This window comes from Ranitomeya variabilis, chromosome 3 (assembly GCF_051348905.1).
Source record: "Ranitomeya variabilis isolate aRanVar5 chromosome 3, aRanVar5.hap1, whole genome shotgun sequence".
NCBI classification, from domain to species: Eukaryota; Metazoa; Chordata; class Amphibia; order Anura; family Dendrobatidae; genus Ranitomeya; species Ranitomeya variabilis.
Window position 1 is genome coordinate 270189513 of NC_135234.1, and position 26211 is coordinate 270215723.

At 46.1% G+C, this 26211-nt stretch overlaps 1 protein-coding gene across 2 annotated transcripts in view; it reads left to right on the forward strand.

Annotated features, from left to right (window-relative positions):
- Positions 1–228: 228 nt before the first annotated feature.
- Positions 229–26211, forward strand: part of PPARD (peroxisome proliferator activated receptor delta) — a 283091-nt gene continuing 257108 nt past the window's right edge. Inside the window, exon 1 of one of the 2 annotated variants that reach the window (XM_077295485.1) lies at positions 229–308. In XM_077295485.1, the coding sequence (XP_077151600.1) occupies positions 299–308 (10 nt within the window). In that variant the 5' untranslated portion in view covers positions 229–298. The remainder of the gene's footprint in view (positions 309–26211) is intronic. The other variant, XM_077295486.1, reaches the window with a different exon arrangement.

Genomic DNA, 26211 nt, shown 5'->3' on the forward strand with positions numbered 1-26211 from the left:
ATAATAATAATAATAATAATAACTCTGTGTTTTTCCGCAATGTGCTATGTCCGTTAAAGCAAAGCAACATAGACTGAAGAGTTTGTGTATTAAGTGTAAAGTGTGTGGAAAGAGTAGAAGCCTGGGTGAGGGGAAGGGGTCAAAGAGTTTACAAGGAATGCTTTACACACTCCCCCACATCACTTACATTCCAGCAGCCTGCTGTGATTTCTTCTGAGTCACAGGAAGTGTTACAGCAGGAAGGGGGTGGTGGGGCTCTTTAAATCAGGAATCAAAAATCCTGTCACAGAGCATACAGATGAAAGACGGTAATTAATTGTTCATTTACCTCTTTTAGCCTAATTTTGCTTTTTTGTTCTTTTGTATCCCTATGTCAGAGCTTGCTTAGCGCAAACCAAGTGAGTGTGAATTTCTGGTTAGTGGATGGCAGTCACAACAACTGTGCAATTCTCCAGGATTACATTTGCCTGTATCAGTGTATGTTTATTTCAGATAAAGCTAGCAGGAAACATTTCAATGACTTTGGTATGGAAGAGAACTTTGTGTAATGTGTTTTTTAGACAAATTTACTGGTTAGCAGATGATGATTTAAATAATAATTTGAATTTCCTTTATACAAATTAAAGGTTAAATATCTCTGTCTGTAAACCTGATATGTGTAGACATCATTTGGTTGTCCACAACTTGGACAACAGTTTTCTTAAATTCTATATTCCCAATTGGAGAATAAATATAGTAGATAGGCATGCACCACACCAACACCATTCTAGCGATAATATTGGCTGCAGAACCAACATGGTATAACAATTACTGGCAGTCGCTGATGGGTTGCAGTGCTCACACCGTACGTCCAAGGTTTGTCCTAAGGAAGCATGAGCCAAGGAGCCCATTAGCGACCACTGATTGTTAAGATAAGCAGGACTACAGCCAATGTCACGTGAACCCTGAGAGACCCTGCGCCAACATCTCTGGAATGGTGCCAGTGCAAGAGGTGAATATCGGTTATTTTTATTCTTCACTGGGGAATATAGTATTTTGTGTTGTCCAAGTAGCCAAGTAGTGTAATGAAAATAATTTTTTGCATACATCATGACCATATTATGTTGTATAGTCAAGTAAACAGGGTGCAATTCACAACATCCTTCTCATATGAGTCACATAGTGTTTGATTCACTACAACATTCTTTTATCATTTCTGTAGAGATGGGCGAGCACTAAAATGCTTGAATGCTCATTACTGGAACCGCACAATTCCTAATGCTCTTCTCAAGTAACGAGTATAATGGGAGTCAAAGGTAAATCCGAACATTTTTCCGGCAGCCCCTACAAGGAGGTCTGGGAACAGTGAAAATGTTGATGGGAAAAGTGCTGAATAGTGATGAGCGAGTGTACTCGTTGCTCGGGTTTTCCCGAGCACGCTCGGGTGACCTCCAAGTATTTGTTAGTGTTCGGAGATTTAGTTTTCATCAGGGCAGCTGAATGATTTACAGCTATTAGCCAGGCTGAGTACATGTGGGGGTTGCCTGGTTGCTAGGTAATCCCCTCATGTAATCAAGCTGGCTAATAGCTGTAAATCATGCTGCTGAGGCGATGAAAACTTAATCTCCAAGCAGTCATAAATACTCATAGACCACCCAAGCGTGCTCGGGAGAACCCGAGCAACGAGTACACTCGCTTATCACTAGTGCTGAATAGAAGGAGAACACCTCTCTGACTCCCAGATTGCTGCTCAGAACAATGGTGTCACACTTTTACTCCACTTTAAGGACTGACAATAAAACACTCAAAATCGGCAAGAAATTGCTGTTACAGGAAAAAAATGTTAAGAAACATATTTTTCCTTTATCATGACCTGTGTATAAGGCAAAACTTAAAAAGGGTTTGAAAAATAATAATTTAAGTAATTGAAATTTTTATTAAAAATTAGAAATTTCAGTTTAATTTATGAAGGAAGCACAACTGCCAAAAATATGATGGAAGAGGGGCTCAGATACACCCTGCTTTAGAGACAAAGTAGGGCCTCATGCTCGTTCTTTTCAAATTGTTATGTAATGGTACTCCTAGACTCATAAAGGTTATACACTAAGGGTACTGTCACACAGTGCCATTTTGATCGCTACGACGGCACGATCCGTGACGTCGCAGCGATCGTATGATTATCGCTCCAGCGTCGTAGACTGCGGTCACACGTTGCAATCACGGCGCTGGAGCGATGCCGAAGTCCCCGGGTAACCAGGGTAAACATCGGGTTACTAAGCGCAGGGCCGCGCTTAGTAACCCGATGTTTACCCTGGTTACCAGCGTAAACGTAAAAAAAACAAACAGTACATACTTACATTCCGGTGTCTGTCCCCCGGCGTCTCAGCTTCTCTGCACTGTGTAAGCACAGCGGCCGGAAAGCACAGCGGTGACGTCAGACGTCACAGCTGTGCTCGCTTTCTGGCTGGCCGGCGCTCACAGTGCAGAGAAGCTGAGACGCCGGAGGACAGACACCGGAATGTGAGTATGTACTGTTTGTTTTTTTTACGTTTACGCTGGTAACCAGGGTAAACATCGGGTTACTAAGCGCGGCCCTGCGCTTAGTTACCCGATGTTTACCCTGGTTACAAGCGAACACATCGCTGGATCGCTGTCACACACAACGATCCAGCGATGTCAGCGGGTGATCAAGCGACGAAAGAAAGTTCCAAACGATCTGCTACGACGTACGATTCTCAGCAGGATCCCTGATCGCTGCTGCGTGTCAGACACTGCGATATCGTAACGATATCGCTAGAACGTCACGAATCGTACCGTCGTAGCGATCAAAATTGCACTGTGTGACAGTACCCTAAGTGTAGCCTGCAATAAGTTACAAGCAAGGTCATTCATACACCCCTGAAGGCACCAACTGTAGTACCTCATTGAAATATTGTGAACAAAGTGTAGTTGTGGTACTTCTACAGTCACAAAAGCTCTGCAGACAGTGCAAAGCATGCCAAAAATTACAAACAGGGTCATCCATACACCAATGAAAGCACTAACTGAAGTGCCTCATAAAAAAATTAAGAAAGTGTAGTTGTGGACCTTCTACACTAAAGGCTCTGCACACATTACAAAGCGATGGAAAAAAATTATAAGAAGGGTAATACAGTCATCCAAAAACCATTGAAGGCAACAACTCGCGGTCGTTATTAAAGTATTTTGAATGTGTAGTTGATGTACCCATAAAGGCATTGCACAAAGTTCAAAGCCAGGAAAAAATTATAAGTGTGGTTATAAGTATTTTCATCCAGTCATCCATAGACCCTTGAAGGCAACAACTGGCGGGCATCATTCAAATATTGAAGATTAAAAACACTTTATGTGCTGCTGTCATCTGGTGGTGTGGAAAAGTTGGGGCTAATCCAAGATTCTAAACCTTCAAACTATATTCAAATATTAGGCCAAAAATGTAGTTTAATATAAAATATATAACTTTATTTATCAATTAAAAAAAAAGAAAGCATCATAATTTTTCACAAAGCACGTTAAACTGTATGGATGACTAACTGAATCCAGGATTAAATGTTTTGTTTAGAGTGTTATATACCACTGGCATTTAACAAAAAGCACATAATACTCTATGGATGATTAATTGAATCCAGAATAATTTTTTTGACATTTTTTTGAGTGTTAAATACCAACGAAATTTAACAGAAAGCACTTTATACTCTATGGATGACTAATTGAGTCCAGAAAAATTTGTGAATGTTATTTTGGACTGTTATATACCATCGAAGCTTAACAGGAAGCACGTAATACTATATGGATGATTAATTGAATCCAGAAAAATGTTTGCTCGCTCTTTTGGAGTGTTATATACCACCAAAATTTAACAGAAAACACAAAATATTCTATGGATGTCTAATAGGGATGAGCGAGTGTGCTCGTCACTACTTGTTATTCACTCGAGCATCAGTATGCTCAAGATGCGCGTTACTCGATGAGTACTTTTTGAATTCTCGAGCGGAATCTCAAGTCCTTGCCCTGCATGTTTGGCACTTTTTAGACAGACAATAAACATGTGGGAGTTGCCTGCCAGTCACTGTAATGCTATAGCCAACTTGGTTGTCGAATTACTGTGATTGGCTGGCCGCATAGCTTCATCAGGTCTATATAAGACCCGTAACGCTATGCTTGTCACACTGTAATGGCAGAGCAGGCAGAGGTGCTGTTGAAAGAGGGACAAAATTGTAGATGCATATAGGCAAGGATTCCACCACATTTATATTTCTTTCACCTACAACATCAGACCTTCTTAGGGCCATTAGTCATCTTACTACTTATTCATACTGCTGTTAGCAGCAATTAGGGAGAAATTGTGCTGAAGGGATAGTGTAGGACAGGATAGTGTGACCTGCACATCTTTTACGCTGCAGCCTGCAACTCATACCAAAACCCCTTTTCAGGGTTAATAATATTGTATTTGCTTTTAATCCTGCAAATTGTTCTGAGCAGGGAAACATTATACACCATTTTTACTGCGGCAGTTGTGTGTCAAAAGCATACAGCCAGACTGGGTTGAATCTCAGTAACATCGCTATATTGTTCCTGGTCTGTAAACAGTCCATCTGAGGTGTGCAAATTTTCCTACAATAGTAATTCTGCAACTTTTTTCAGCAGTGAAATATTATACGACATTTATAGTGCTCCAGTTGTGCGTCAAAATAAAAAAAATTGGTGGTTACAAATAGTATAGCTATATTGATACTGCAGTGTAAGAAGTCCGCCTGAAGTGAGCAAATTTTTCTGCAATAGTAGCACTGCAAATTTTTTTCAGCAGTAAAATTTTATACGACATTTATATTGATCCAGTTGTGCATAACAAAAAACTTGTTTGGTCCTAAATACCATCGATATATTGATAATGCAAAGTAAGAAGTCCATCTGAGGTGAGTACATTTTCCTGCAATTGTCGCTGTAAACCCGTGACAATTGCATGAAAATTTACCGAAATCAGATGGACTTCTTACGAGGAGCCAGAAGACCGCAGCGTCTGAGTTCTCCTACTCCTGTACTGATTAGAAGCACTTCACCTTCATATTAAATGGTGTAAATTTCTTTCAGTAGTTGCTGGAGTTAATCTGCTCAGTTGAGAGCTCATGCAAGCTTTCCTGAGTTAACTAATGACCGCCAATATGCCTTTTAACGGCGGCTGCTACGGGTACTTATCCCTCAGCGATGCTTTTTAACGGCGCTGAAAAATAAGTGTATAGCTCCCCCCAGTGTCGGAAAATCTCTGGGGGTCTCGGCTACCGGGGGGTAGTTGATACCCCAGAGAACATAATTAGGGTCAGTTTTTACCGTCCCCAGTCTTGTAATCACAGTTATTCACCGAATAGCGGTGATCACAAAAATAGTCTGCTTTCCCATTTATTTCTCTCTCCCCTGATATGATCTAGCATACCAGTGGAGAGACAAATGGGGTCCCCCAATCCCCTCAGTTCCTCTGATGTCTCTGAGGGGAGAAACCAGAGGGGAGTGCTCCAGCAGAATTCTTGGAAAAATGGCTGATCTCCACGTTTGGTAAAGAGGAATTCTCCAACTTGTTTGCTATTCAAAGGGCACACAGAGTGCCATCCAGGTCGCTGCCATCAGGAGCACCGCCAAGATCCATCCTAATTAAGCTCCTGCATTTTAGGGACAGGGACAAGATCCTGAAGCTTGCATGCACATCTCAGGACATGCAATATTCCATGTTGTATCCTGCTAAGCTGAGAATTACTGCATTTAACAAGACGCATTTCTTTGACGGTCCCAAGGAGGTACTGCGTTGGCTGAACTCCCATGAACACCAATTTAGCTCCCGCTGACATATTTGTCTGTTTTGCATCTGTCCGGTGCTCCGGTGCCTTTTCATCATTTTTGCTATATCACAGTTTGATTATACATGTTTATGCTAAAAGTGATAGCTAATGTAGGGGGGCCGTGTTCCCTGGCCGACTGATATATGTCTTGGAGCTTTAGTTTCTCCTCGTATGTATGGATATATGAGAGGAACTACCTCACACCACTTTTTTGTTGTCATAACAATGAAATTTATGAGGCACCTGCTGCTTTTCCTAGCTTCAGGTATTTTATATGCTCTGGTTGTATGATGGGGGTTGGGGAGGGATTGTAGGGGGCAGTTATGTTATTTGTTGCGTATGTAGTCTCCGGGCCTCAGGAAAAAAGTCTATCCAGTAGGAAACAATACGTGAAAATTTGGTCATGTCATATAATTAAATACACTCATGGTGGGTCAGGTTAATTTGATTTCATGGAATGTGCAGGGTTTGGGTAAGCCCACTAAAAGATCAGCCATTTTTAAGATACTTCAGGGCTTTTGAAACAACTGTGATTTGTCTCCAGGAGACTCCTAGGACCCCTGAAAGTGCACAAACTCTTAGTAAATATTGGGGAGGGTCATTCTTTCATTCTTCTCATACACCAGGGGCGTTAGGATTTTTATCCACCACAATCTTTCTTTTGCATGTGTAAAAGCCACAGTAGATCCCGGGGCAGATTTATCTGCTTGGTACTGTATGTCTGCTTTATGGCGTACGGGTGTGGTGTGCATAGTAGCATTATATATTCCTCATTCTCAATGGAAACTATACAGCTGATAATCCAGTTGCTGATGGCGCATCCAGATACACCAGCTATTATTGGGGATTTCAATATGTATCACAATGTGGCTCTAGATAAATACCAGGGAGACTTGTTGGTTGGGGGGAGTGAGGACACAGCATTGGCCAAGGTATTACGGGAGATGCAGTGGTATGATATCTGGAGGACTAAATTCCCATCAACACGGCAGTATTCTTGCTGTTCAATATCATATTCCTCCTTATTTAGGATATACCTGGCCATAGGTAATCAGTTCTTATCGCTGATGGTGGACAAGGTGGTATATCTCACAAGACGGTTGTCAGACCATTCCCCATTAAGGATTGTTCTTAAAATTCTTTCCCTATCTAATACATTGAGAGGACTATGGAAGCTTAACACGTACTGGCTGGCAATCGTAATACTGCAAAGTTTTCTCAACATGGTTATATCATACATGGCTTAAAATGGGCAAGGCATGTGGTAAGGGACGGGGAAGTGGATGTGATGTTGAGTGCATAAGCGGAGGCCATGTGAGAGGTGAAACTGTGCCTGCCGCGGGAGCACAACAAACACACACATCATGTCGATCTAGCTTCCTGTCCCACTTTGTAGGCTGGCACAGAACATCATTCTTGAAGCCAAACTAGTGTGAAAAGGTTGTTGGATAGATAGCAGATAATGCTTCCAGTCACATTGCCAGCACCACCCTGTCTTCAATACCGTGCAATCTCAGTAGCCGTGATTCTGAACCACATTATCCTCAACCTCATCCACTTTCATCCCACGCTCACAAGAAGGCGATGGTGGGAAAATGCAATTACTGACGCAAGAGGTGGATGATGATGGGACACAATTGCCAACAATAGATGTTATGTCAGCAATTCAGGAGGAGGACCAGGCGCGAAAGTTGAATACGAGGTGGTGGACGATAAAGTCACTGACCCAACCTGGGTAGATGATATGCAGAGTGAGGTCAGCAGGACACAGGGGGTGGGATCCACAGCACCTCAACAGGCAGGAAGAAGCAGTGGCGTGGCCAGAGTAACAAGGTGGGCAACTATTTCTGGGAGCACCAACAAGGGTGAAGTTGCCAAGCCAAGGGTTAAATGTTCCCGAGTCTGGTGCTTTTTTAAAGACAGTTCAGTTTACCAAAAAAATGCCGTTTGCAACATCTGCCATTCCAGCATCAGGACGGGCAGCACAACTGCCAGCCTGACCACCACGAGCATGCTCAGGCACATGCAAGCAAATCACTCAACTACTTGGACCAAAAGCCAGGGTGCAGAAACAGTGTCTGCAGGTGACACCACTGCCTCTTTTCCCTGTTCTACGTGCATGTAAATCCCCTGTCCATGATGCAGGCAAAGATGCCTCCCACCCTGCACCTGTCATTGCACACTTGCAACCACTGTCAGCAACCACATCCATGTTCTTGTCCCAGTGCAGCATTAAGTTGTCCCTACCACAGTCCATGGAATGCAAGCATAAATATGCAGCCACCCACCAACAGAAAACAATACCAAATGGCCACATTTACAGACTGCTTGCCCTGGAAACGTTGCCATTTAAGCTTGTGGAAACGGAAGCTTTCCGCAACCTCATGGTGGTGGCTGTCCCTCAGTACTTGGTCCCCAGCTGCCATTATTTCTCCAGGTGTGCCATTCTCGCCTTGCATAAGCATGTGCCCCATAACATCACCCTTGTCCTTACCAATGCTGTTAATGGAAAGGTCCACTTAACATGGACACTAGGACAAGTACTCGTGGCCAGGGATGGTACATTTCCCTGACAGCACACTCGGTGAACATTGTGGAAGCTGAGACTAAATCGGATCCTGGGACAGAACACATATACCGACACCGAGAATTGCAGGTCCAAACAGGGTTGCCCCACCTTCTACAGTAGTTCCTGCACCTCTTTTTCCTCATCCTACATCTCAGAAACATCATCATCAGTAGCAAGCTGGAAGCACTGCAGCACTGCCTCAGCAAAGCGGCAACAAGCTCTGATGAAGCTATTCTGCTTAGGTGAATAACCGCACACCGCCGCGTAGTTGCTGAAAGGTCTAACAGACCAGACTCATCTGTGACTCTCACCCCTGAACTACAACTAGACATGGTCATGTGTGACTATGGCCATAACCTTGCAGTGGTTTTGAGGCTTGGCAACCTCACAAACGTACCATGCCTGGCCCACATGCTCAACTTAGTGGTCCAGCAGTTTCTCAAAACCTACCCAGATCTTCCTGAGCTACTTTTGAAACTACGCCGCGTGTGTGGCCATTTCTGCAAGTCAGCTACAGCTGCCGCCGCCGTGGCAGTGCTGCAGCGGCATTTGCAACTTCCAGCTCACTGACTGGTGTGCGATGTCACCATGCATTGGAACCCAAAACTGCATATGTTGGCAAGGCTTCGTGATCAACAGAGGGCAGTAGTTGAATACCAGCTACACCATGTCTGGCTGTATTCCCCACCTAAGAGTTGATGATTCGGTATGGATGTCTGACATCTGTGCGGTTCTTCAAAATTTTGAGGACTCAACCAAGATGGTGAGCGGCAATGATGCCATAATCAGCATCACCATCCCATTTCTCTGTTTACTGAAACGCTCACTGCTCACAATTAAAGAGGAGGCTTTGCAGGTGGAGTTGGAGCAAAAAACTTTACTGGGTGATGCGAAACAGCCCAACGTCATCTCATCTTCTCAATACGGATTGGGTGATAATGAGGCGGAGAAGGAACAGGGGTTGGTTGCCTGCACTACAGACGGTAGTACCCTCACCACCTTTATCTGCCTGTTTAGCCTAAATGGCCTTAAGATGAGGAGGAGAGGGAGGATAAGGAGAAGAATGAGGAGGATGAGGAGAAGAACATGGACAGTCGTCCTCTTGGTTGGGACAGGGAAGTCTTGGCTGTTGGCAGTCTGGCACACATGGCTGAGTTTATGTTCCACTGCCTTTCCTGTAAACCTTACATTGTACTCATTTTGGCCAACACTAATTACTGGTTGGTCACCCTTCTAGACCCATGGTACAAGGAGAACTTTACATGTCTCCTTCCTATGGTGGAGATGTCTAGTAACATATTGCAGTACTGAAAGGCCACAGTTAAAAAATTATTAAAAAAGTCCAATTTGACAATGCTGGCAGCAGAGGTCACAGTTCCTTGCACAACCAAAGAGTAGAGGCAAGGGAGACACACACCAAATGCAACAGAGGCAGGGGAACACTATCATAGGCCTGGGTCAGTTTTCTCAAACCCTCCCATTGCCCACACCTTGATGTGCTGGGTACTCTGACAAGGAAGGAAAAGTCTTGGAAGATGCTGAAGGAGTACCTTGCCGACCATACCAGCGTCCTCCATGATTCCTCTGTGCCTTACAACAATTGGGTCTCGAAGTTAGATACGTGGCATGAACTGTCTCACTACCATATTGAGGGATGGCCTGCCTGCTTTGCCGCTAGCGTTTTGTCAGAGTGGGTTTATAGTGTTGCTGGTGGTATGAAATATAAATAAAATATGGGTATATGCTTCAGTCTTTATTATTTTTGGGTCATCCTCCACCATCATATCAACAGGGTGATCATGCTACACTCACAATTAGTGTTGAGCATTCCGATACCGCAAGTATCGGGTATCGGCCGATACTTGCGGGTATCGGAATTCCGATACCGAGATCCGATACTTTTGTGGTATCGGGTATCGGTATCGAAACAACATTAATGTGTAAAATACAACATTAATGTGTAAAATAAAGAATTAAAATAAAAAATATTGCTATACTCACCTCTCCGACGCAACCTGGACCTCACCGAGGGAACCGGCAGCGTTCTTTGCTTAAAATGCGCGCTTTTCCTTCCTTCCGTGACGTCACGGCTTGTGATTGGTCGCGTGCCGCCCATGTGGCCGCGACGCGACCAATCACAGCAAGCCGTGACGTAATTTTCAGGTCCTTCTAGGCATTCAGTATTTTAAAATTACGTTCCGGCTTTGTGATTGGTCGCGTCACGGTCACATGGGCGACGCGACCAATCACAAGCCGTGACGTCACGGGAGGCAGGAGACGCGCGCATTTTTAAAATTATGTCACGGCTTGTGATTGGTTGTGTGCCGCCCATGTGCCCGCGACGCGACCAATCACAGCAAGCCGTGACGTAATTTCAGGTCCTGAATGCAGAAATAGGCATCAGGACCTGAAATTACGTCACAGCTTGCTGTGATTGGTCGCGTCGCGGTCACATGGGCGGCACGCAACCAATCACAAGCCGTGACGTAATTTTAAAAATGCGCGCGTCTCCTGCCTCCCGTGACGTCACGGCTTGTGATTGGTCGCGTCGCCCATGTGACCGCGACGCGACCAATCACAAAGCCGGAACGTAATTTTAAAATACTGAATGCCTAGAAGGACCTGAAAATTACGTCACGGCTTGCTGTGATTGGTCGCGTCGCGGCCACATGGGCGGCACGCGACCAATCACAAGCCGTGACGTCACGGAAGGAAGGAAAAGCGCGCATTTTAAGCAAAGAACGCTGCCGGTTCCCTCGGTGAGGTCCAGGCTGCGTCGGAGAGGTGAGTATAGCAATATTTTTTATTTTAATTCTTTATTTTACACATTAATATGGTTCCCAGGGCCTGAAGGACAGTTTCCTCTCCTTCAGACCCTGGGAACCATCAGGGATACCGTCCGATACTTGAGTCCCATTGACTTGTATTGGTATCGGGTATCGGTATCGGATTAGATCCGATACTTTGCCGGTATCGGCCGATACTTTCCGATACCGATACTTTCAAGTATCGGACGGTATCGCTCAACACTACTCACAATACATTTTTTAAGGGTGTTTATGATGCCCGTGTTAACATTTTTGAGAGGCCTACTTCGAACATTCTTTGATATATATGTATACGCCCCAGGGATTAATGTTTTTCAGCCTATGCACTTAGTGCATGGAAATTACCAGTCTAGGATACCCACTCCTTAATAATGGGAAAAAAAATGTTTTCTGAGGTTCTCCACTACGTTTCTTCAAATTTTTGTCATTCCATGTACTTAGTGCATGTGCTTTACCAGTGTAGGAGTCCCACTCCTTATTAATGGTAAAAATGCTTTTCTGAGGCTCCACCTTCTAGTTGAGGGAACATTTTTGGGAACAAAAAGAGCCAGTGTGTTCTATTAGTAATAGATGATCCAGTGCCTTGTTGTCAAGTGGTCATCACATAGGGAGTTCTCACGCTGCATACAGGATTTCACAGCCGGGACAGGAGAGTTTCTACAGTAAGTGCAGAAAATCCTGGTCTCCTTCATTTCAGGCTAGGTTAATGCAAAATGTTCCCCTGCAGGGTTGATTAACTAACAGTGCTTGATGCTGCTACATTAAAATAATCACTTTTTTCAGGGTTAATTCAAATAGATTATATTCTGTTATAATAATTCCGCACTTATCCGTTCTTCGTCTACGGTGAGGTGTGGCAGTAGGGATAGTGTATTACAGCCATCTAGTCAGGGATTATTGCCTTATAAATTGTAATTTTTGCTGCTGCTTTTTTCCATGTAGCCATTGACCAATTCATGTTTTTTAATGTGATCTGTATTCAGCAATTCATTCACAGCTGGTAGTGTTACTTGCATTCCTCCAGAGTTTGTTGCTGCCACATACAAGAAAAAAATATTTTCAGGGCTGGTTAAAATACCTTTTATTTTCTACAATAATAACGCTCTTATCTGCAATTTGTCTACAGTGAGGTGTTGCTGTAGGTATTGCATATGACAGGCATCTAGTCCGGTATTATTGCTTTAGAAATTCTAAGCATTGCTGCTGCTTTTTTCCATTTACTCATTGACCAATTCATTTTTTTACAGTGATCTATTCTGTACTCAAATTCATCAAAGCAGGGAAAATTAACTGATTTAATGTGTCCATTCACAGTTTCTCTGTAGCATCTGTATGTTAGAGGTAGTGGTGGAGACTTTATGATACTGGACCTGGAATTACCACTTCTGAACTCTCCAGTGCTTTGTTTCCATATATTTCTGGGTGGTTCGTGAAGTAAGTTTGGTGTCATTGTCCTGCTGGAAAACACATGGCCCATGATGTAAACCCAGCTTTCTGACACCGGACACTAAATTGCGACCCAAAATCCTTTGTGAATCTTCATATTTCATGATGCTTTGCATACAGTCAAGGCACACAGGGCCATAGGCAGCAAACAACCTAAAATATATTTGAACCTCCACCATGTTTGACTCTAACTACTGTGTTTTATTTGTAGGCCTCATTCCATTTACAGTAAATAGTAGAATGATGTGCTTTTCCAAAAAACTCTATCTTGATCATATCTGTCCACAAGGCCTGCTTGGCCCTCTAAAAATAGTGGGGGCCTCCTGTTGACCCTCTATAAATTGTGAGGCCCACCTGCTGGCCCTCCAAGTTTTCAAACTTTATATTAATAATACAAAAAAGAAAAGTTGCCCACCTCAGATGGATAAATTATACTGCAGTAGCAATATACGGCTATACAAAGCATAGCCATCTGCTGGCCCTCCAAAAGTTCTTAGTGAAGGCTGGCTGCTGACCCTCTAACATTAGTAAGGACTAGTGATAAGTGAGTATACTCGTTGCTCGGGTTTTCCCGCTTTCACGCTTGAATACATGTGGGGATTCCCTAGCTACTAGGCAACCCCCACATGTACTCAGGCTGGCTAGCAGCTGTAAATAATGCAGCTGCAGTCGACAAAAACTAAATCACCGAGCACTCACAAAAAGGGTTGAGCGAAACGGATCGGACAAATTAAAAAATCGCTGACTTTCGCCAAAGTTGGGTTTCATGAAACCTGACCCGATCCTAGTGTGGGATCGGCCATGAGGTCGCCGATCTGCACGCAAAAGTTGCGTTTCATATGACGCTTTCAGCGCCATTTTTCAGCCAATGAAGGAGGATGCAGAGTGTGGGCAGCGTGATGACATAGGTATCGGTCCCCACCATCTTAGAGAAGGGCATGACAGTGATTGGCTTGCTTTCTGCGGCGTCACAGGGGGTATAAAGGGGCGTGCACGCCGACCACCATCTTACTTCTGCCGATCTTAGCATAGGGAGAGGTTGATGCAGCTTCGTCAGAAGAAGGGCTATAGTTAGGGAGGGAAGATAAACCCCCAAACTGCTTGTGCTGTAGCGATTTCCACTTTTTTTTTTGCAGGGACAGTGGAGGCTATATTTTTGTGCATCAGCTCTGTAGCTTATTAGGCTGCCTTATAAGGCTCCCTGATAGCACGCTGCTTTTTTAAAAGCAAAAATCCTGTTGCTCCTTTCTGCACAGTTATCTTGTTTATTTGTCCACACTTTTGTGTGCAGCAGTCCTTTTTATTGCTGCCATAATTGTCCTGAGATCATTGTAGGGAGATTGAAAATTGTACTACAGTCCTTGTATTCTTTCATATATCTTCCAGCCACTTTCTGCCACTTACATTGTGTTGTTTTATACACTGGGCCTGAGTTTTGGTTCAGTCTCCCAAAAAAAAAAAAAGTGAGATTCAAATTCTCACAAAGTGGATATACCTCAGTCCTCTTAGTTTGTGGTGTATCAGCCAGCCACTTTCTGCCACTTACATTGTGTTGTTTTATGCACAGGGCCTGAGTTTTGGTTCAGTCTCCCAAAAAAAAGGGAGATTTAAATTCTCAACAAGTTTATATACACCTTCTACCTTGTTTTACAGTACCATATAATGGTTGTTATTTTGGTTAGATTTTCCAAAAAATGAGGAGGTCTGGTGGAAGAGCCCATGGGCGGTGGTTGCCAGCTGGTACTGATGGTGGTGGTGGTGCATCTGGTGGTAGTGGCAAAAGCACAATAGCACCTAAGGCTGGAGGTGTTGAGCCAGCGTCATCATCTGGCTACACAAGGCCTTGAAGGCTCCCTTATCTGGGAGTAGGAAAACAGCTTTTAAAGCCAGAGCAGCAGGAAAAAGTTTTGGCTTTCCTTGCTGACTCAGCCTCTAGCTCTTTCGCCTCCTCTTCAGAAAGTTCCAAATATAAAAGCAGCGAGTCGTCAGTGGATGCTCCCGGTCAGGAACAAGCCGTTTCCTTGTGTCCTTCACCCATACCAAATGTGAAGGATGCGTCAGGCGACACTACAGGTTACTCCATGGAGCTCTTTACACATACCGTGCCTGGGTTAGAAAGGGAAATTGTTAACTGCCCATTACAAGATGAATCGGACATGGAGTGCACTGATGTACAGCCACAGCTAGATTATTATGCTGTTCCATTGACTATGGTGCCCCGTCCCGAACACTATAGCACCTTACACGGTGTCACAGAGGAAGGTGCACATGACATTGAAGAGGAGGTGATAGATGACCCAGTTGTTGACCCAGATTGGCAGCCATTGGGGGAAGAGGGTGCCGCTGCCAGTAGCTCAGAAGCGGAGGAGGATGATCGGCAGCAGCCATCTACATCGCAACAGCTGTCATCTGGCAGGCCCCTATCAGGCCAAAAACGTTTGTCAAAAACAAAAACAGTTTTAGGACAGCGTGGCCATCTGGTGAAAGCAGACAGCGTGCAATGCCTGAAAAGGTATTCCATAGTAGGAAGAGTGTAGTGTGGCAATTTTTTAACTAAGATCTGAATGATCAGTCAAAAGTTATCTGTAAGAAATGCTCAAAGACCTTTAGCAGAGGGAAGAATCTTCAAAATTTAAATACAACGTGCATGCTTAGACATTTAAACAGCATGCACTTGCAAGCCTGGACTAACTACCAAACGTCCCATACCGTTGGTGCACCTGCTCAGAATGAAGGTAGTCAGCAATGCTACATTGCTTCCCTCACTGTAAGTCCACCGGTTAGGACACCACCAGCAGCAAATGTGGAGGTATCGTCGCAAGGCCAAAGCAGTCAGGGAATCACAAGGTTATTGGTAGGAAACACTGTATGTAGGCCAACATCAAGAATACCATCAGCAACCCTCTCTCAATCCGCCATGTCCACCACCAAAGGGCCGGCTCCAGGTTTTTGAGGGCCCCGGGCGAAAGAGTCTCAGTGGGCCCCCTCTTTAACACATACCACAATTCATGATCGCATATAAACACAGCCATGTAGTATATAACACTGCCCACGTAGTATATAACACTGCCCACGTAGTATATAACACAGCCCACGTAGTATATAGCAGCCCACCCCACGTAGTATATAGCAGCCCATGTAGTATATAGCAGTCAACGTAGTATATAGCAGCCCAGCCCACCTAGTATATAGCAGCCAACGTAGTATATAGCACAGCCCACGTAGTATATAGCAGCGCAGCCCATGTAGTATATATCAGCCAACGTAGTATATAGCACAGCCCACGTATTATATAGCAGCCCACGTAGTATATAGCAGCCCACGTAGCATATAGCAGCCCATGTAGTATATAGCAGGCCACATAGTATATAGCACAGCCCACGTAGTATATAGCAGCCCACGTAGTATATAGCAGCCCAGCCCACGTAGTATATAGCAGCGCAGCCCATGTAGTATAGAGCAGCCAATGTAGTATATAGCACAGCCCACGTAGTATATAGCAGCCCAGCCCACGTAGTATATAGCAGCACACGTAGTATATAGCAGCACAGCCCACGTAGTATATAGCAGCGCAGCCCATGTAGCATAGAGCAGCCAACTTAGTATATAGCAGCCCAGCCCACGTAGTATATAGCAGCCCAGCCCATGTAGTATATAGCAGCGCAGCCCATGTAGTATAGAGCAGCCAAGGTAGTATATAGCAGCTCAGCCCACGTAGTATATAGCAGCCCAGCCCACGTAGTATATAGCAGCCCAGCACACGTGGTATATAGCAGCCCAGCCCACATAGTATATAGCAGCGCAGCCCATGTAGTATAGAGCAGCCAACGTAGTATATAGCAGCCCAGCCCACGTAGTATATAGCAGCCCAGCCCACGTAGTATATAGCAGCCCAGCACACATAGTATATAGCAGCCCAGCCCACGTAGTATATAGCAGCCCAGCACACATAGTATATAACAGCCCAGCCCACGTAGTATATAGCAGCCCAGCACATGTAGTATATAGCAGCCCAGCACACGTAGTATATAGCAGCCCAGCACACGTAGTATATAGCAGCCCAGCACACGTAGTATATAGCAGCCCAGCACACGTAGTATATAGCAGCCCAGCCCACGTAGTATATAGCAGCCCAGCACACGTAGTATATAGCAGCCCAGCCCACGTAGTATATAGCAGCCCAGCACACGTAGTATATAGCAGCCCAGCACACGTAGTATATAGCAGCCCAGCACACATAGTATATAGCAGCCCAGCACACGTAGAATATAGCAGCCCAGCCCACGTAGTATATAGCAGCCCAGCACACGTAGTATATAGCAGCCCAGCCCACGTAGTATATAGCAGCCCAGCACACATAGTATATAGCAGCCCAGCACACGTAGTATATACCAGCCCAGCACACGTAGTTTATAGCAGCGCAGCCCATGTAGTATATAGCAGCCCACGTATCATATAGCAGCCCACCACGTAGTATATAATACAGCCCAACCAGTATATAAGAGCCCATACCTTGTCCTCCCAGCCAGGCTCTGCATCCCCCCGGCCCCCGCAATCCTTTGCTCCAGGTGGCAGGTGCTGCACACTTCCTGTTTGTTGACGCTCGGCTCATTCTCCAAGCACTGGACAGTCGGAAGTCACTCTGCTCTGCGTATCCATGGCGACGGATTGTGGGCGGCTCTCCAGCAGCTGCAAAAGTCCCAGAGCTCCGTGCTGCCTCTGCCTCCTCTCTTCTAGCGTGCACCTTGGACCGCAGATGCCTGCCTCAGGGGCCGCATGCGGACAGCCTGCCCCTAACGCCGGCCCTAAATGGGCCCCCCTGTCTCGCCAGGGCCCCGGCACTTGCCCGGGTACGCCGGGTGCTGACGCCGGCCCTGCACCACCACCACCGCTAGTTCCACCATATGCAGCTCTCCAGTGCAGCTCACCCTACAAGAGACTCTCGTTAGGAAAAGAAAGTACTCATCCTCTCATCCGCGTGCACAGGGTTTGAACGCCCACATTGCTATACTAATCTCATTAGAGATGATGCCCTACCGGTTGGTTGAAAGTGAAGCTTTCAAAGACCTGATGGCCTACGCAGTACCACGCTATGACCTACCCAGTCAGCACTTCTTTGCGAGAAAAGCCATCCCAGCCCTCCACCAGCATGTCAAAGACCACATTGTCCATGCACTGAGGCAATAAGTCAGTGGAAAGGTGCACCTCACAACAGATGCATGGACCAGTAGGCATGGCCAGGGACATTACGTGTCCATCACGGCGCACTGGGTTAATGTGGTGGATGCAGGGTCCACAGGGGACAGCCATAGTGGGACAGTTCTGCCTAGCCCACAGTCTAGGAAACAGTTGGCTGTAGGCGTTCGCCACCCCTCCTCCTCCTCCTCCTCCTCAGAAGCGAAAGCTCATCCACAGAGCGCAGTCGCACGACCACTCCATCCGCAGCTGCCAGTGTTGCACACGAGGTGTCCCATTATCGAACAGCTAGTGGTAAGCATCAGCAGGCTGTGTTACAAATGAAGTGTTTGGGCGACAACAGACACACCGCGGAAGTACTGGCCGAGTACTTGCAGCAACAAACTCAGTCATGGCTGGGCAGTGTACATCTTGAGGCAGGCAAGGTAGTCAGTGATAACGGAAGGAATTTTATGGCTGTCATAGCCCTTTCAGAACTGAAACACATACCTTGCCTGGCTCACACCTTGAACCTGGTGGTGCAGTGCTTCCTCAAAAATTATCTGGAGTTACCAGCCCTGCTCCTGAAGGTGCGAAGACTTTGCTCGCACATCCACCGGTCACCCGTACACTCCAGCCGTATGCTGAACCATCAGCAATCCCGAATCTTCCCCAGCACCGTCTAATAATCAACGTTGCAACAAGGTGGAACTCCACACTGCACATGGTTCAGGGGCTGTGCGAACAGAGGCGTGCTGTAATTAATTTGTGGGAGGATACACATACACGGGCAGGCACTTGGATGGCAGACATGGAGTTGTCTGGTGTACAGTGGTTGAAGCTACAAGACCTCTGTCAAGTCCTTCAGTGTTTTGAGGAATGCACATGGCTGGTAAGTGCAGACGACGCCATCATAAGCATGAGCATCCCACTAATGCGTCTGCTGATTAGTGTTGAGCATTCCGATGCTGCAAGTATTGGGTATCGGCCGATACTTGCTGTATCGGAATTCCGATACCGGGATTCCGATACTCTTGTGGTATCGGGTATCGGGTATCGCAACAACATTAATGTTAAAATGTGTAAAAGAGAGAATTAAAATAAAAAATATCGCTATACTCACCTCTCCGACGCAGCCGGGACTTCAGCGAGGGAACCGGCAGCGTTGTTTGTTTAAAATTCGCGCTATTACTTGGTTACGTGAATTCCCGGCTTGTGATTGGTCAGGTCGGCCACGTTGCCGGGACGCGGACCAATCACAGCAAGCCGTGACGAAATTACGTCACGGCTTGCTGTGATTGGTCCGCGTCCCGGCAATATGGCCGCCCTGACCAATCACAAGCCGTGACGTCACGGGAGGCTGGACACGCGCCCATTTTAAAATGAGCGCGTCCAGCCTCCCGGCTTGTGATTGGTTGACCGCGGCGCAACCAATCACAAGCCGTGACGTCACGGGAGGCTGGACACGCGCCCATTTTAAAATGAGCGCGTCCAGCCTCCCGGCTTGTGATTGGTTGACCGCGGCGCAACCAATCACAAGCCGTGATGTCACGGGAGGCTGGACACGCCCCCATTTTAAAATGAGCGCGTCCAGCCTCCCGGCTTGTGATTGGTTGACCGCGGCGCAACCAATCACAAGCCGTGACGTCACGGGAGGCTGGACACGCGCCCATTTTAAAATGAGCGCGTGTCCAGCCTCCCGTGACGTCACGGCTTGTGATTGGTCAGGGCGGCCATATTGCCGGGACGCGGACCAATCACAGCAAGCCGTGACGTAATTTCGTCACGGCTTGCTGTGATTGGTCCGCGTCCCGGCAACATGGCCGACCTGACCAATCACAAGCCGGGAATTCACGTAACCAAGTAATAGCGCGAATTTTAAACAAACAACGCTGCCGGTTCCCTCGCTGAAGTCCCGGCTGCGTCGGAGGGTGAGTATAGCGATATTTTTTATTTTAATTCTTTCTTTTACACATTTATATGGTTCCCAGGGCCTGAAGGAGAGTTTCCTCTCCTTCAGACCCTGGGAACCATCAGGAATACCGTCCGATACATGAGTCCCATTGACTTGTATTGGTATCGGGTATCGGTATCGGATTGGATCCGATATTTTGCCGGTATCGGCCGATACTTTCCGATACCGATACTTTCAAGTATCGGACGGTATCGCTCAACACTACTGCTGATGCAAAGTTTGACGCACATTAAGGAGCAGGCGTCTGCAGCCGAGGAGGAGGGAAGCCTTGATGACAGTCAGCCATTGTCTGCTCAGGGAACTCTCCTGGACGAGGTGGTGGACGAAGAGGAGGAGGAGGAGGATGATGGGGATGAATATTTATGGGAGGAGGATGCTTCTCAGGGGGCAATAGAAACTGGTGGCGTTGCAAGGTCAGGTACAGGGTTTTTGCGGGACACAAGTGATGTTGATTTGCAAGAAAGTGCTCCTCAACCCAGCACAAGCAGTGAATTGACACCTGGAACATTGGCCCATATGGCTGAGTATGCCTTGCGTATCCTAAAAAGGGACCCCCGCATTATCAAAATGATGACCGATGACGATTACTGGTTGGCCTGCCTCCTGGATCCACGATATAAAGGAAAATTACAAAATATCATGCCACATGAGAAACTTGAGCAAATATTGGCTACCAAACAAGCAACTCTTGTAGGCCGTTTGGTTCAGGCATTCCCAGCACACAGCGGCGGTGATGGTTCTCACACAAGCCGTAGGGGGCAACATGGCAGAGGTGTTAGAAGTGCACAAATCTGAAGTGGCGTTGGACAGAGGGGTTTTATGACCAGGTTGTGGAGTGATTTCGCAATGACCGCTGACACGACAGGTACTGCTGCATCGATTCAAAGTGACAGGAGACAGCATTTGTCCAGTATGGTTACGAACTACTTTTCCTCCCTCATCAATGTTCTCCCTCACAGGTCATTCCCTTCGATTACTGGGCATCTAAAATAGACACCTGGCCTGAATTGGCAGAATATGCACTACAGGAGCTCGCTTGCCCTGCTGCTAGTGTGTTATCAGAAAGAGTCTTCAGTGCTGCTGGTTCAATACTGACTGAAAAAAGGACACGTCTGGCTACCCAAAATGTTGATGATCTAACCTTCATTAAAATGAACCAATCATGGATTTCAAATTATTTTGCCCCACCTTCCCCTGCTGACACGTAGCTTGCCTGAAAAATGTCTTGCTTTTGGCCTCCTCTTACTGACTTCTCCAATTCCTCCATTTGCAGCTGCTGGATGTCCACCATAGGCCATTTTTATACCTCCCTAAATGGGCTGACTCCCCCCACAGGGCCGTGGTCACCACCTGGTGCAAGCACCCGTGCGAGTGCCGTTTGCTTGGACAGGTGGGTGGGCCCACTCTTGGGCGATGGCACTGGCACAGGGTCCCTCATAGTACAATGAAGTGTCTCTGACGGTGGTGTGCACAACCAACGTCAGACACACCATCGTAATATGAGGGGCCCTGTGCCGGTACTGCCGCCCACGAGACAGTGTTCCCCCCAGCTCGAACAGTGCTCTACCACTTTCAATACTTACCTCTCCCTGCTCCACCACTGTGTAGTCTGTGCTGTTAAATCCTTCAATGGCACTGCCAATACAAATTTGTTGAAATGATAGATGATAGTTAAAATATACAGGGGCCCTGGCCTCCATTTAGACCAGTTAATACTTTGCGCCTACTAACACTGTCTGCTACTCAGCAGAGGAGCCCACCCCTGTACCTAGCTATGCCACCTGTTTATTTTTGAACAATTTTTTGGCAGACATTTAGCCCACTTTATTATTTGGGCCTACTAACTGTGTCTGCCACTAATTACAGTTTTCTTCCACTGAACAAAGCAATGCTGCCTGTTTAGTCCTGTTACCACATTTGAACTGCATTTAGCCTCGGGAGTGGAGGTGCCGGAAAAATGCTTAAGTTTACCATTGACTGCCATTATACTTGTTACTCTGGTGGAGCACCCGAGCATTACAATTTGCTCGACTTGTGTAATGGGTACCTGAGCATTTTAGTGTAATGACTAATTGAATCCAGAAATTTTTTTGAACGTAAATATATAGAAAGTGTAGTTGATGTATTTGTCACGAAAGGACTGGCGAGTAAACTGGGACCAGGGGCACCTTTCCTGGCCCTAGTACTGGGGGCACCCTAACTCGCCCTGTTCCGCGGGATACCTCAGATGGTGAGGATACCGGGGCCTCCGCACTTGCCCTGTCTCCTAACTGCAGCCCTGCGTCTGTCCCTTTCCCCCACATGGGGAAGAGAGGCGCTACCCTGTACCGCAGTGCACCAACCCGACAGATAGGGGAACAAAGACAAGGGTAAAAGAAAATTCCACTCACACAAATATACTCTCACAAATAACAGAGGTATTCACCAGGGTGTGAAGGATGAGGGAAGAAAATAAGGCAGGTAAGGATGAGGAATTTCCAAGCATACAAACCAAGCAACAGTCGCACAATTAACTCCTCCAGCTCTCCAGACACTAGACACCAGCTCTCCACTCTCCAAGTCTATCTCTAGCAAGTGCTAACTCAGACAAGGATCTGGCCAGAAGGCCTAGCTTTTATAGGAGAGAGGAGTGGTTAACCGAGCACAGCTGAAAGCAGGGATTTCCAGATGGCCGATCAACCCTTGTCCACACTCCAATGTTTCTGGAGACAATTCCTCATTGTAGTCCATTCCCCATTAAATGAGGATATGAACCGAATTACATCATCCTGTTTTGATTTCTCCTTTTTCTGAGGATATAGTAAGGCCTCACGTGTTTGGGATTTTGCCCTTAAATACCCTTTCTTAATACATCTATTACTATAGCCTCTTGCTTTAAATCTCTCTCGAAGATCATTGGCCTGTTTTTCAAACTTGGATTCAGAGGAACAAATCCTTCTCATCCTGAGGTGCTGCCCAACCGGGATGGCCCTGATAGTACTATAGGGATGACTCGAACCTGCATGCAACAGAGAGTTGACAGAGGTGGACTTCCTGTATACGTCAGTTTGTAGATAACGGTGTTCGTCCACCTCAATTTTAACGTCCAGAAAGTCCACCGCCGCCCTACTCATTTGATATGTTATTCTAATGTTAAATCTGTTGCAATTTAATTCCTGCATGAACTTCTGCAACTCACTTTCAGACCCTTGCCAGATTATAAACAGGTCATCAATATACCGCAGCCAGCACTGCACATGGTCCGCGGCCCGAGCGCCCCCCCCCGCCAAAAATCTCCCTCTCCCAATAGCCTAGGAAAAGGTTGTCGAAAGAGGGCGCACAGGCCGCGCCCATGGCAGTGCCGCGCTGCTGCAGGTAAAAGACATCCCTAAAGACAAAAAAATTTTGGGTGAGAATGAAGGTAAGTAATTCCAAAATAAAGTCACACATAAGGCCATCCCGGCCGCCCGACCCCAGGAAGAAACAGACCGCCTCCAATCCATCATCATGTCGGATACATGTGTATAATGATTCAATGTCGGCAGTGACAAGGATCATGTCCTCCTCCAACTGGATCCCATTGATCCTGCTCAACACGTCCAATGTGTCCCGGGCATAGGAGGGAAGAGTTTCGACCAAAGGTCTAAGGTAAAAATCCACAAATTTACAAATAGGGTCGCTCAAGCCCCCTATGCCCGAAATAATCGGACGGCCGGGGGGATCAATGGGATTCCTATGTATCTTTGGGATAAAATATAGAGTTGGTATTTTGGGAAACTTAGTTAGCAATCTATCAAAGATTTTTTTAGGGATAAGTCCTTTATCCAGGGCCTCCTCCAAAATGCCCTCCAATTCATGAGAAAACTCATTCAGTGGGTTATGTTCCAATTTAAGATACGTCTCCCTATCTCTGAGATGTCTTAATGCCTCTTTTTCATAGAGGACTTTTGGCCATAAAACAACGTTTCCCCCCTTGTCCGCCGGTTTGATTACGATATCATCATAATCCTTCAATTGTTGTAAGGCTTTTCTTTGTTTTGCAGTCAAGTTATCATGTTGACGCCTTGTAGTTATTTTTTCGAAATCTTGTTTCACCAATTGGGTGAAGATTTCTACTGCCGGACAAATGGACAAGGGGGGAAACCTTGTTGATCTTGGATAACAATTCCTAGGGAACCTACCAATTGGGCCCGATGTTTGCTCCTCCAAAAGATCCTCCAGCGCCTGTTGTGCCTCCCTTTCAATTTTGTCATCAGTGGATACAGATCCATCTTTTTCATAGTTTTACTTGTTTCTCTGGTGGAGCACCCGAGCATTACAATTTGCTCGACTTGTGTAATGTATACCTGAGCATTTTAGTGTAATGACTAATTGAATCCAGAAATTTTTTTGAACGTAAATATATAGAAAGTGTAGTTGATGTATTTGTCACGAAAGGACTGGCGAGTAAACTGGGACCAGGGGCACCTTTCCTGGCCCTAGCACTGGGGGCACCCTAACTCGCCCTGTTCCGCGGGATACCTCAGATGGTGAGGATACCGGGGCCTCCGCACTTGCCCTGTCTCCTAACTGCAGCCCTGCGTCTGTCCCTTTCCCCCACATGGGGAAGAGAGGCGCTACCCTGTACCGCAGTGCACCAACCCGACAGATAGGGGAACAAAGACAAGGGTAAAAGAAAATTCCACTCACACAAATATACTCTCACAAATAACAGAGGTATTCACCAGGGTGTGAAGGATGAGGGAAGAAAATAAGGCAGGTAAGGATGAGGAATTTCCAAGCATACAAACCAAGCAACAGTCGCACAATTAACTCCTCCAGCTCTCCAGACACTAGACACCAGCTCTCCACTCTCCAAGTCTATCTCTAGCAAGTGCTAACTCAGACAAGGATCTGGCCAGAAGGCCTAGCTTTTATAGGAGAGAGGAGTGGTTAACCGAGCACAGCTGAAAGCAGGGATTTCCAGATGGCCGATCAACCCTTGTCCTGCTGAAAGAAAACAAACACATTTAATACACTAGAGAAGTGCTTCTGCTCAGCGCCAATCAGAAGCCATGAGAGGATGGGGTCTTCTGGTGCTGCTCTGTCACTATAACTCCGTGACAATGCTCCTACACACAAAAATGCATTGCACAAAGTGCAAGGCCAGGTAAAAATTATAAGGTGAGTCATCCATAGACCCTTAAAGGCACCAACTGTAGTACCTCATTCAAATATTGTCAACAAACTGTAGTTGTACTTTTACACTCAAAAGCTCTGCAAATTATAAGCAGAGTCATCTATACAACCTTCAAGGCACCAACTAGTGTGGATCATAAAAAAATTAAGAAAGTGTATTTGTGGCACTTCTATACTTATAAAGGCTTTGCACAAAGTACCAAGCCAGCAAATAGAATAAGGAGGATCATCCAGTCATCCATAGACCTATGAAAGGCAACAATTGGTGGGCCTCATTCTAATATTTTGAAAGTGTATTTGATGTGCTCCAGTCTCCTACACTCATAAAGGCTTTGCACAAAGTACACACCAAGTAAAAACTTCTAAGGAGTGTAATACAGTAATCCTCTTCAGTTTTCCGTTTTATCTTGTCATTCCTCAAGTGCTGGGGGGGACTGAGTCCACCTGCTTCCTGTAGACAGATTCCCAGGTGCCTTGGCAGTAAGTGACCTGGCTTTGGGTAGTTCATGACATATAGAAATAGCCCCCTGTGTTACCTGCACCAATTCCTGGTCCCACATAGGAGGTGGTGAACCACAAGGACAGTCTGATCTCTCGGGGCTGGTAGCCCATCTCGAGCCATCTCAAGGAGCCTCTCCCAAGCCTGTTCATTTCGAAAGAAGGGTTCATCCTGCTCCCTTCCTTCTTGGATCACACCCACTGCATTTTGAGGAACATGACCCTGGTTATAGCCTTCAGCTCTTTCAGCCTTCGAGGCAAGTGTTCCATCTCTACTGCCCACCGGTTGAATGAGATGTGTTGACAGGTCCCAAACTTTTCGATGGACCCCAATCTCCACCACCGGGATGACAACCGTCCGTACCCTACAGCTAGTGGGCCCGCTTGCATGTCTCCAGTCCTGGTCCTGACTTGCATCCTTCTCTCTTCAGATCAGCCTTGGCCCAGCAGCCCTCTCACTAGTTGTTGGATCCTAGCTATCCCATCTGCAGTCAGCAAGAAAACCAGTGTTAAAGGCTGTAGCCTGGGTTTGGGCCTTGTTGGTTCTGGGAAAACAGCCATTTCTGGACGTCAGCCTTCTGCCACCTTTGCTGTCGCAGCAGCTTGGTCTGGCTCCTATATTCCTCCTGTCTCTTCCTCGGAGTCTCATGGGAGTATGCCATCTTTGTCACCCACTTAGCACGTAATACTCTAAGGATGACTAATTGATTCCAGAAAATAATTGCAATGATTTTT